At 46.5% G+C, this 12,835-nt stretch overlaps 1 protein-coding gene across 2 annotated transcripts in view; it reads left to right on the top strand.

Annotated features, from left to right (window-relative positions):
• Atp2b3 (ATPase plasma membrane Ca2+ transporting 3) overlaps nt 1-10,943 on the top strand; it is a 49,866-nt gene extending 38,923 nt beyond the window's left edge. For both annotated transcript variants that reach the window (XM_052171404.1, XM_052171405.1), the window contains one exon: nt 8,089-10,943. In XM_052171404.1, coding sequence (XP_052027364.1) covers nt 8,089-8,409 — 321 coding nt within the window. In that variant the 3' untranslated portion in view covers nt 8,410-10,943. The remainder of the gene's footprint in view (nt 1-8,088) is intronic.
• The last annotated feature ends 1,892 nt before the right edge of the window (nt 10,944-12,835 follow it).

Consider the following 12,835-nt stretch of genomic DNA (forward strand, 5'->3'; position numbering starts at 1 on the left):
AGTGCCTGGTAAGTACAGGGGGAGAAACACTACCCCCCTGCTGTTCATGAGCTATTCCAGAGGAACATAAGCAGATGTGAGAGGTGGGTGGCAGGGTATTCTGAGGAGGGGACTGCTATGAAGGTACAAGGGTCCTGTTGTCCAAAAAAAAACCAAGGTAGGCAGCCTAAGAAAGACTCACTGTGGAGGAATATACTGCTAGAATCACCTGACAACCCCAAATGGGACCCACTTTGCTTCTGGAAGCCACTGGCCAAATATATTGTTGCCACACAGCAGTTCCGCCTAGAATTCAAAACCTAACTTCTGAGTTCTGAGAGCTCTCACAAATTGCTGTACCCAGCACCCTCATAAACTAGGAGAAGACAGGTGCCCACAAGGGCAAGGACCTATTCAGGTTCCCATAGACAGCCAGGCCTGGTATAGTGGATACTAGCTCACCCTGCCCATTTGTCTTCTTGGAACAAGTCAGAGGTTCAGAGATGCTGGAGAGGAAAGCAGAGTGTAGGCCATGATTGAACTCCCCTCCCACAGCTGTCCTGACTAGCCCCAGAGGTCACCTGGTTTCCTAAGGAGAAGCATGGCCCCATATATAAGGAATTTTCCATCCTCTTCATTTGCTTCAGGTCAGATTGCCTTTTACCCCTCAGAGTCCAGAGTTGCTTGTGGCTCTTGGGCTTTGGCGAAGCTTCCTGTTGAAAAGCATTCCCACTAAGAGCCTCAGGCTCTCTAGGGAGAAAGGCCGCTCATCCTGTGTATTTGAGGCCAGAGAATAACTCCAAAGATAGAGAGAGGAGGGCCAGGATCCTTTGGGCTCAGTATGCTTTTCTCATCCTTTCTAACTTCCCATACTATGTGCAAGCTCTCTGTCTCTGTGTCTCTGTCTCTGTCTCTCTCTGTCTTTCTCTGTCTCTCTCTGTCTGTCTCTCTCTGTCTCTGACTCTCTGTCTCTCTGTCTCTCTTTGCCTCTCTGTCTCTCTGTCTCTCTCTCTCTCTTCTCTCTCTCTCTCTCTCTCTCTCTCTCTCTCTCTCTCTCTCTCTCTCTCTCTCTCTCTCTCTCTTCCTCTATCCTCTTTCTCTCTCTGTTTCCTGCTGCCTCTGGACATAAGAGTCTCTCCACATCCCTACATGCCCCTTGCACAGACTGAGCTGGCCATGATCTCCTACTGGCCATTTTTCCTCCTCCCTTGCCTTGCCTCAAGGCTGTTCCTGTCACAGCCATTTCATTTGTAGTCCTCTGAATCCGGGACATATTGTCCTCCCCGCCACCCCCATCCCCCATTTCTTGTGACCTGGACCATTTCCTGAAGACCAGTCTGGTTGGATGGCTTAGGAAACAATAAGACTGTGAAATTCTTTCCCTGTGGGTGTTCTCACCTACAGCCACATATTCACACACTAAGGCTGTAGGACTTCATTCTCCTAGTGACTATCAAGAACTTCAAATAGCTAGAGAAGGTTTATCAGTCATCCTGCTTTGCCAAGTAGCAGCAAACCCAGGGCACTATGTATCTCCCTCCTAATGGGAACAGAAGGAGCATGATCTCTTTGGAAAGACAAGCCTGGAACCTGGGACCACCAAAGCCTCTCAGCAGGCTCCAGTGCCTAAGAATTCTTTTGTGTCTCTTTCCTATGGGAACACAGAGACACACCCTTGCCCCTCTGCAGTCAAGCACCAAAGGCTATTATTCTCCCATTGGCTCACTCTGGGGACCCTTTCATTTCAACCAGCAGGGAAGCCTATCCCATCCTTCAGGCAGCAGGAGTGGGCCTCTATACTCGAATGTTTACTGTCTCAGTAGTTTGAGATAAGATGCCTTCTGACTGACGCAGGCCAGCAAAGATTTGAGCACCATATCGCCAGAGGGGCTTCTTCCAAGTTCTGATGAAGAATTTGGAAACCACCAGCCACAGCAGTTGCCTCATTTTAAAGGGATTTTGTAACACAGAAACCTTTAACCCATTGAGGGGAGGGTGCTAAACCCTGCCAGGTGAGCCCCTACAGCTTTGCCAAAGCCCAGAAGGGCATGCTCATCATGTTTCCACACCTTGACACGGAGCTGGCACACACCCTTAAGTTTGATCCATTCTCAAGAAGTTAATCAGTGCTGAGCCACATCACCCGACTTGGGTTTCTAGGGAGAGTATATTGGCAATCTTTTTGTTGTTGCTGTTTGACAGTGTGCACACTGGCTCCACACTAGGAAAGACATCAATCAATTCTCTAGTTGGGGCCCTGCCATACCCTTTCTGGAACTATAGGCTAAACCCCAGGGGAACAAGCTTCCAAGAAATTCCTAAACAAAATACACCCCTGATCTGAGTCCCGGCAGGTAGGTGCAGTGAGTACCTCATGGGCAGCAGCTGAGATCTTATGGAAGGCCTCCCCACCCTCGCCCCTGCAGCAGCATTGGCTGATAAAAGGGCAAGGCAATAGGTAGTCCCCATAGTCCTAGGCAGTAAGTGCATAAAAGTAAGAAGCAACTTGCAAAAGTAATCAGCTTCTCCTCAGTTTCCACACATACTGGGCCAGAATGCCAAGGCATCTGACAGACCCCTTTTCTCAAAAAGAATTTGAAATAATGGTAAAGAGAAGAAGGAATCAGAAGCAGATGAGCCTTAGTAGCAGAGCATGGGCAAGCCCACTAGGCCTACAGCCTCTGGCAGCCATGACCAGTTAAGTTTTTCTCTGGTCAAAGAATTAGAAAGAAAAGAGGGTGTCAGACATTATCTACTGTTGTTTTTGCCATTGTGGTTCAAGAGCCTTTGTTTATTTTTCTCTTGTTTTTATTTTCTTTCTCTCATTTTTTTATTCTTCTTATGGGATGAGCCTTCCCTCAAGACCCTTAGTTTCCAGCTTCTATACTCTTCCTCAATCGTCTACCCACAGCCTACCTTCCACAAGGAAACCCCCAAAACACACACACACACACACACACACACACACTCAAAGGCTTAGGGAAGCACATGCGGAGCCCAATAGGGCTTGAATCTCCCAACCCCTCAGGGCACCGTTGATTCCTATCTGCTGCCACTTATGAACGGCAGCTTGGTCTGCAACATCTTCACCAGTCCCGTTCCATGTTAGCAGCCTTTATCCTGTATGCCCTGCTGTCTAGGCCACATGAATATGAGACATTGTGACTTTTCTCTGGGCAGCAAACTGATGATCAGCAAAGGGAGTGGTGACTGTACATGGTCACAGGTCTACTAAGAGAAGTGAAGAGACCACTCAAAATCTTAGGGGTCATATTCTAGGTTCCAGGTTACTGAAGACAGATTCTCTGAGTCTGCAGCATGGTGTGGAAAGAGAAAGGGTGGCTATGGTAGATGTGGGAGAATCTATGATGGATCCAGGGTTAGGTGGGGTGTTGCTCACAGCTCAGCAGGGGTTGGGATTGGGAGCCTTAGGTGTTCAGACAGTTCAAGCTAGCTGGCTACAGCCAAGTGGGTAGAGAGCTTTGGAAGGGTGATAAAGACATAGAAGATAGAGGCAAGGCTGGACCAGACATGTTGTACTCACTCACCAAGTATCTGCTGAGTATGAACAGCTCGCTGGATGTTGGGGATACCATTGAACTATATAGAAAAAATCCTATCGGGGATTAGTGGTTAGTTTCCACTGAGAGGACACAGAACAGAAAATAACTATGATTTGGTACTTTTGATTGGGTACAACAGATAAAAAGGTGGGGAAGGAGCCCTGAGGCTCACTGAGGAAGAATCTTAGTGGCAGAACAGACAGACAATACCAAGGGCCTGTGAGAGGAATATATCAGGGAATAGAAGTAGTAAAAGAGATAGAATGAGAGAGGCCAAGGCAGGCCCTTGGTTGGGACTACAGATCTTCTGTGGGAGATGCAGCTAGTAATTCCTTGCATTGGTGGAGGTATTTATTGGAAAGGACTGACAAGCTGCCATGTGAAGGATAAACTGAGACTAGAAAAAAGGCCCTGTGGCAGCCAGCTTGAGCCTGGTGTTGTGGCAGTTTGGGTGGGTGGGTGGTGGGTGTGAAGTGGGAGATTCTGGATGTCATTTGAAGGGAGGATGTAGTGGGATTGTCAGTGGCTGATACTATATCAGAGAGTGAGATATGACTCAGCCACCCACATCTGGAGCTCAGAGAGCAACTGGAAGACAGGTGCAATAGAAGCTATGAGTACACAGGAGCACCTAGGCTAAGGAAGCAGTCCCTGGATATTAGGAAAGGATCAGAGGAAAAGAGCTAGAAAGGTGCTTTGGGGAGGTTGAGGAAGCATCAAGTACTTTGCTTGGTTAAGGACTGCAAAAGATTAAAGTATCAAAAGTCTTCCTGGGACACTAACCATGATGGGTTGCAGAAGTGAGGCAAAGCTGAAGGACTGTGGAACTGGAGTAGGAACAAACACATGCTGAGGAATGAGGCCAGTGAGCCATAGCACCTCATTTGGGTGATAAGCAAATGGAGACACCCTCTTCCAGACCAACCTGATTCCCTTGTTTTTCCCAGAAGCCTCAGCCACAAAGGGTTTATCTTTCCTAGAGAAGTCTTTGATGTGAAATTACCCTGCAAAGCTGGATCTGGTGGTGCATACCTGTCATTCCAGCGCTGGGGAAGAGAGCAATGCTGAAACAGGAAATCTGGAGTTTGAAACCAGCCTGGTCTGTATGCTGAGACCCTGACTCAAATAAACAAACAAACAAAGAAACAGAAAAGTCTTTATGCTATAGGTAAATGGGCTATAAATTAAAGCTCCATGATTTACCACCCCAGTCACCACCCAGGCCAATTCTATCACCTCCAAGAATATTTGAAGTCAGGAAATGACAGGGTCTGACTCAGCAACCAGAGAAAGCCTGGAAATATCATCTGGACATAGGATGTTGCAGGCCACCATAGGGTCATCAGACCCTTAGTCAGAAGCTGTGTGTCAGGCACAGAGGCAGGATGGAGGCCCCAGGCAAAGCAAGGTCATCAATGCTCAGGCAGGACATAGAGACTGTAATGGAGGAAGGCAGGGATTCTGTTGAAATATTTTGGGGTTGGTCCCATTGGACAAACTGACAGTGAAGTATGTAAAGAGGATTGGCTAGGACATAGTGAGGTGCCTCTGAAATCTGGCTAGAACCCTGGGCCCAGAAGGTCATGAAGGTGGTGAGGATGGGAGAGTGAGAGTCCCAGTGGACCTCCAAGGGAGGCACCAGGGAGCAGTAGGAGTGGGCTGTGAAAAGCGGGCCTGGCTGGAGGTGGTACTCAAAGCATTGATGGCATCTAGGTGGTCAGATAGGTCAGATAGAGGGTTGTGGAAGGCCCTGGGGAAGAGTAGATATGGAAAAGCTTTCTTTATGTGTAGAACAGTGAGAAATCCAGACAGGAGGCCAAGGAGAGGCCAGGACAAGCTATGGGCTCAACTCATTCTTGGCTGCAACTTACCCAGGAACACCAAACTCCAGATCAGGAAGAAGGAACCCCAGGGTCTTGGAGATGCCTGCAGGCACCTATCACAAGGCCTGCCTTCCAGAACAGGCAGTTGCTGCTTTGCCTGGATCAGTCAGTCTCACTGGAGGTACCTGTGCCCTCCAGCCTTCAGGTGGTAGAAAATGCCCCATCTTAAGACCAACAGTCCCAGCCTTCAATGCCTGCAAGAAAGAAGCTGGAGCAGAGCTGGCTCACTCTCAGATGTTTGCCCTCAAGATGATGTAAAACACTAGAGCAGGTAGCCCTCTGAACCAGATACACTGTACTCATTCACACATGGCATGCATGTGATACACGGGTGCTGGCACATCGGGCACTCTATGCTTGGATCTAGCAGAGGAATATGGCAGATGGAATATGCCAGGGCAGCAGTAGCTGTAAAAGGCAGGGAGGAGCATATGAAGGTTGTCTTGTGGCCCGAATTTTTTCTTCAGGGAAGGACTCTGGAGTGAGGTAGCTGCAGTGAGACCCATGGGTAGGTTTGAACAGGGCGTCTGGCCTGACCATGTGAGGTCCAATTAATGTGTTGTAGCCAATCACCTGGGAATTTTGGAAGACTTAACAGATTCTCCCAGAGTCAAAGGCAACAATGTGCCACTCATTTTCTTTTTTGTGACATGGTGGCATAGCAGACAACTGGGGTTTAGTGATGTCTCCAGCATCAACATTCCAGTCTTGCCCTAGAAAACCATTGAATTATTTTTTTCTCATTAAAATTGATGATAGCTTTCCATTTCTATGTTAACCCTGTTTAAGCAGCCAGTCTGAGAATAGTGGCCTGAGAACAGCTAGCCATCCACAATCTAACAGAAAAAAAAGCCGAACTGCATCTCAGATGTAGATTTTGAAAACCCCAGTTTTCTAGAGCCCTTTGCCTCACTTCTTTGCATTCCAAATGCAATGCAAAGAAATTTAGGAGCATTGTGCTTGGCATGGCTGAGTTGTCACCCCTAAGGTCCTAACTAGAGAGCTGCAAGGATAAATCATTGTCAACTGCTCCTATAAAGGACCACCAAGTAACCATAGTTAACTTTTCAAGCCAGCTCTCTGCTGCAACTACACAACCTACCCTTGTAAGAAGACATCAGCCACAGACAGTACACAGATGAATGGGCATGGCAGCTTGCCAATAAACTTTATTTACAAAACCAGAAGAGGTCCAGGTTTCATTCACCTTTTGGCCAGAGTTTACAGATACATTACTGAAACCATGAAAACCAAATCGTAGCTCCTTGAAATGACTTAGACGTTATAAAGTTCCCACTGTCTCACACAGGGAGGAACTAACTGGACCCAGTTGTCCTCCTGGAGAACTAGTAGTCCTTCTACTGTCCTCTACACTACCTGGAAGCCATAATGGCTAGCTTTGTGTTTCTAGGGACAGTTGATATGGGCAGCTGTGCTGGTAGTGGCCTGTGTGAGATCTAGAAGAAGCCTATTCATTGACCTCTGGTTTTAAAAGCATGAAGGAATCCAGCATTTGGGGCCAGGAAGAGATCAGAGAGGCAACTTCTCTGTGGCTTAAAAAGATGAGACTGGAGTGTGTGAATGAACTTGGGGAAATCCAGAGGAGGGACAGGCTGATTACTAGGCAAGTTCTAAAAGTACTGCCCTGCAGCAGGTGTGGGTGGTTGGAGGGCATGTGAGTTTGGTTCAAGGCACATGGTCATAGTGGTGGGGAGGTCAAAAGATTATGGGAAGCACTTCCTTGGAAAACATAATACTGATGTGAATTGAAACAAGAGTGTAGTAGACAAGGAGCATGTGGACAAGCGCAGGACTGTCTGCATAGAAGCTCAAAGGGGAGAAAGAGGATAGGTGTGGTTTGGGGGAGAGCAGACAGAAGGATAGACTGCAATGGGCTGCTGAGGACACCAAGTATCTAATGAGACCCAATCAGACACCTCCAGATTAGGGCCCGTGGGCTCTTAGACCCAGACCTCTGAGGAAGAGACAGTGTTATAATACCTCCATAACTTTCTAGCACTATACAGAGTTGTGGGCAGAGAGGACGAATAAGAAGGACAGTACAAAGCTGGGACATCCCAAGACAAAGAAGCAGTACAGGAAGTGATTTCAGAGCCTTCGGTAAAGTAAAAGAGTGCCAGGCAGGAACAGTGTTAGGGAGGCTTGAGAAGTTTTCAGAAATGGGAATTCAAGTGTGTGGCATGCCCATGAAAGGACTAAGATGTAGGTGCAGAAATGGCCAGCAACACATTCTTTGGAGAATTTCAGTAATCTTTTACCAAATTGGAATTCATATTGAGCAAAGACCTCAGGTGCCACCTAAGCCAGTCCTGTTCCCAGGGCAAGAACCAGGAAGGGAACAGGCATAAGCCCCTTGTTCCAGGATATCTACTTAGGTCAGGGATGTTTGTAACATGAAAGCTTAGATCTGTAAACCCTTACCAAAGTCCATCAAAGCCATCTCACTCCCTACAAGTCCCCCAGCGTATAAATATTCATCATGCAGTATGCCAGCCGCTGATGTGGGCACAACTTTCCAGCACCAGCCAGCCATTGACTGTCTCCTCTCCTTTCTTCTCCTTCCCTTCTCCTCTCCCTTCTCCTCTTCCCTTTCTTCCCTTCCCCCATGTGGGCTCTTCTCTGTCCCTCCCTCTCCACTTCAGATCCGGGTGGTGAAAGCATTCCGTAGCTCGCTTTATGAAGGCCTGGAGAAACCAGAATCCAAGAGTTGCATCCATAACTTCATGGCAACACCCGAGTTTCTGATCAATGACTACACCCACAATATCCCGCTCATCGATGACACAGATGTGGATGAGAACGAAGAGCGCCTGAGGGCCCCGCCTCCCCCACCCCCTAATCAGAACAACAACGCCATAGACAGCGGCATCTACCTGACCACGCATGCCACCAAGTCAGCTACCTCTTCAGCATTCTCTTCCAGGCCCGGGAGCCCACTCCACAGCATGGAGACATCCCTCTAACCAGAACTTCTCTCAGCGCACACACACACACACACACACACACACACACACACATGCACCCAGAGAGGGGAACCCGTGCACCTGCCAAAGAGGGAATTGACTAACATGGCTAAAGACTTTACTTATGTGGTATTTACAGGAAGCCAATTGCATTCAAGAAGGGCACATCCCACTAGGCTTCTTACTAAGTTCCCATGAAGTGGGGGAAGGAGAAAGAAGGAAAAGAGAGGAAGGGAGGTTCTTTATCCAATGTGAAGGGGAAAAAAAGGAGCATGAGACAAGATGTGCTTTCCACCATTTTTCTACTGATGCTTCTTTTTTTAATGAATATGTCCCACCATGTGTTCACCACTTGGGCTGTGCAATGTGGTAGGGGCTACCTGAGCCTATTTGGAGCTTTGCTATACCCATATCAAAAAAAGAAAAAAAGTATACCAAAACCAAGAAGGAGGTCATTATGCAGACAGGTCACCAGAGGGAGCCACCTGTAAAGGTACCTTCTACTGCAAAACACAAGACCCATCTGCAGACCGCATGTGTGTGCGTGTGTCTATATGTATGTGTGTGTCTATATGCATATACATATATATGACAAAATTCATATTTAAAGAATAAGGAACTATTTATTGGCATGATATTTCTATTCTTCTCACCAGACATTTCCCTTTTAAAGTTTCATTTTTGAATGTAGCAAGGTTCTTTTCAGGGAACAAGACAGCAAGAACATCCTCTTGGTACTGTACTTCCCTCCTAAGCCCCTGGCCCGAGGATCTCCATACCTGACCCTGCTGAAATTCCTGAAGACGCAGTCTGGGGAGTATTGTGCAAGGCCTTGCACTTAGAACCTTTGCACTTTGAGACCTCTAACTGTAGAGGAGAAGGACTTTTCAATGGCATTTTTATTTAAAAGGAAAATACCAAAGTATTGATGACAGTGGTCCCCTCCAGTGTGCAGCTAGGCAAGTTTTGGTTTTGGCTTCCTTCCACTTCATTTCCAACACCTTCATTGTTGGCTGGCAGCTTTCTATTTTCATACTCCAACTTTAAAAACATGAAGAACCCTAGGAAGAGCTGTGATGGAGCAGAGACAGATGCCAAGAAAGGACAGTCCAGGTTCATTATTGTCATCCCTCTGGACTTGTACTATGTGCTTTGGCAAATGACAGCAAGTACTCACTGGATTGCCTCAGTGTCTGCGAGGGCTTGGGTGTGTCACCTACCGAAGCATGCTTCCAGCCCAGGTCTTCTTGCCCACAGGACAAATCCAACCCAGAAGGCATAACTATAGGAGCAGAACATTGTCATTGTTCTTTTCCGACTGTTGCCTCGTCTGGGCCTGAGGACTGAGTATGGGGTCAGTCAGAAGGCCTTGGGTCCACCTAGACAGGTAAGACTAGGGCAGCCTGGTCTGGGAATCCTGAGACATTTTCTCTCAGGAGCCTGCCCCAAGAGTATAGGCACCCATTGTGCCAAGCCTACTTTCCTAGAAAAAGTGATAACCTGAGAGAAGGCAGAGGAAAGAGTTCTAATGTCTGTTCCCTGCCAGGGACGCCCAGGTTGATGGCTCTCTTCCTAGTGGAAAGCTGACCCTCCCCTATCCTATGCTCCTAGGTCCTGAGTCTGGATGCCCACTGTAACAGAGGTGAAATGAGTAGCACTCTGCCCTTGAGGTTTCTTCACCTTCTGAACTTATGGATGTCACACTTTTCAGGAAGGAAGATGTCTAGAATATCGCTCCATTCCCACATATGCCTGTCACTTGAGCTCAAGGTTTGTCTGCCAGGAGACAGGTGTGAATTGAGAGATGGACCGGAGCTGTGTTTGTCCCACTCCCCTGCCACACCACTAAAAGGTTGTCTCAGCTTTCTGGCATCCACAGAAAGTCAAATAGGAACTTACTATGTTCCCACTGGCCACACCAATGCCATGTCACCCCTGAGCAGGAGTAGTCACATCTCGGGAAAAAATAATTTTGGTTACAAGAAACTCCACTTAAAAATGCCAGCTACAGATCATATAAAGCCATCCCTTTTTTCTAAAGGGCATATTGAGAATGTTTCCCATTTGTAAATTGTTCCCTGATGTCCTTGTTTAAACCACCACAGCAAAAGGGCAACTTGGTTTGCTGAGGGTCTTTATGTTCTTCAATAAGTGATCAAAATGTGGAGTATTGTGACTGAAGCAGGTCAGCTGTGTCCAGCTATGCTCATGGGCTTCTTGTCATCCTCTGTTGTAGACATACACATAGAGCAAATGGCCACTATGTATTAAAAAGCCAACCCTTGATGATGCTGTGTAAAGTTGCCTGATGTCAGTGTCAATTGTGTGATATCCAGGCTGCCTTTATGCTGAGCTGTGCAGTTCAGAAAAGGCTCTGGAAACCTGCATCATCTGTTCTGGTTCTTGTACAGTCTTCAGGCCGAGAGACCTGTCTCATAGGAAGCTTCTCTTTATAAAGCATTATACTATATGGAATGGCTTGGTCAACTGTGTTCAGTTCATAAATATGTTTTACATTTTTATCTGCCTGTTAAAAAGATGAACAAAATATCTTAATAAGGAAGACCACAGATACATAATAAATTAAAATCTGTAGTTGAATTTCCTAATTTAAAGAATAGATCAAAATTTTATGTATAAAAAAACCGAATGGGTCTGAGACACATGTGTAATTTATTATTTGATAACTTCCCATGTGGAACCAAACAAAGGTGTCTGCATGCCATTGAGCCAGGGCAGGAGAAGCCACAGGCATGGCCTCCCCTGTGCCTGCTGCCCTGATGGATTGTATGGCAAGAAAGAGCACTGACCCTATGGGCAAGAGGTGCTACACCTGTGCTGCCTCCTCGTGACTGGTTCAACCAGGTAAAGCCTGCTGAAAATATTCAGGGCATGTCCTTGCATGCATGGGTCAGTGAGAGAGTTGTGACAATTCTGTCTTCAGAACTTTTTCAGCTTTTCACACTTAAACTCCATGCCATTTACCACCAACTTCCCACTTCTCTTCCCCAGTCCCCTAATTCTATTGTCTGGTGGCAAATCTGTTTGCAACATTCTAATATAATGTCTTGCCAAGAAGTATTTGTCCCCCTCCCCCCGTTTTTTTAGTATTTGTCCTTTTATGACTGGCTCATTTCACTGAGCATCATATCCTGAAAGGTCATCCATGCCCTAGCAGGTGTCAACCTTCAGTTCCTTTTTAAGGCTGGGTAATATTCCATTGCTTGCACAAACAAGCTGTGTTTAGCCATACAATCACATATGCTTGCACTGCTCTCACATTTTAAACATCGTGACTAATGCTACTGTGAACCTGGGTACACAAACTGCTCTTTGAGACTGGGTTTCTTCAGCAATTGATATATACCCAGCCACAAGGTTGCTGGAGCTTGTTGTATTGAATGTATGCATACATGCACACAGGCATGTTCATATATATAAAGGTGTGAATGGCTGACTTTCTCTGTGTGTGCATTTTACATCCTCATCACCAGTATGCCAGATTTCTAATCATTGACTTCCTCTTTGCCCTAAAGCCACAGAAACAAAGTGCAGCGTTTCATCCTCACTTACTCTTAGTGCCTCTTTCCTACCTTCTCCAGATCCCCTTGAATGTCTATGTATAGACACCCATGTTCTGTAGCATCCCCTTTGGGCCAGGAATAGCTACATAAATAGTTCTGTGGCTGGGCCTGACGAATGACCACCATGGTCACAGCACTCTACACATCCTCCTCACCTTTTCGTCATGATATTTCTATTTTCTTTAAGATTTATTTCTATTGATGTGGCTATGTGTGTGGGCATGCATGTACAGTGCCTGTGAAGGTCAAAAGAGGGCATCAGATCCACTGGAGTTGAAGTAACTGGCTGTTAGAAACCTCACTCAGGGTCCCTGAAGCAAGTCCTAGCCATTTCTCAGGAGGTCATCTTCATGGTATTTCTATTTCTCTGATACACATAGTGTCCTTTTATATTTATTAGTAAAAGAAAACAATTTTCCAGGGCAAGAATCAAAAAGAAAACCATGATTCCAAAGATCCCTTAAGCCTCTGCTTCAACAGCAAAAAGGCAGCAGCACAGCTTGAGTCATAAGACTAAGGAAGTCTAGACAAGACAAATTCAATATCAACACAATTGTCTCCACATGAAGAGATAAGATGTGATGCTGCTTTATGGGCATGAATGTGTCCTTAGTCAAATGGCCAGGAGCACAAGCATGGACACACTACAGCAGCAGAGCCTGGGGAACTGGTCTGTATGTCTTGGGGCAGTTTTGAAAGGCTTCACACTAGGCAGGAAAACAAAACAAGAGAAATGTTCTAGATGCTCAACAAGGCCAAGCTTCCTCTGAGGATCTGTGAGGAGAATGTATTCCAGACCTTTCTTTTGTTTTCTGGTGTTACCATCTAGGTGTCTAGACCCT

Source organism: Apodemus sylvaticus, chromosome X (genome assembly GCF_947179515.1).
Source record: "Apodemus sylvaticus chromosome X, mApoSyl1.1, whole genome shotgun sequence".
Lineage (NCBI taxonomy): Eukaryota > Metazoa > Chordata > Mammalia > Rodentia > Muridae > Apodemus > Apodemus sylvaticus.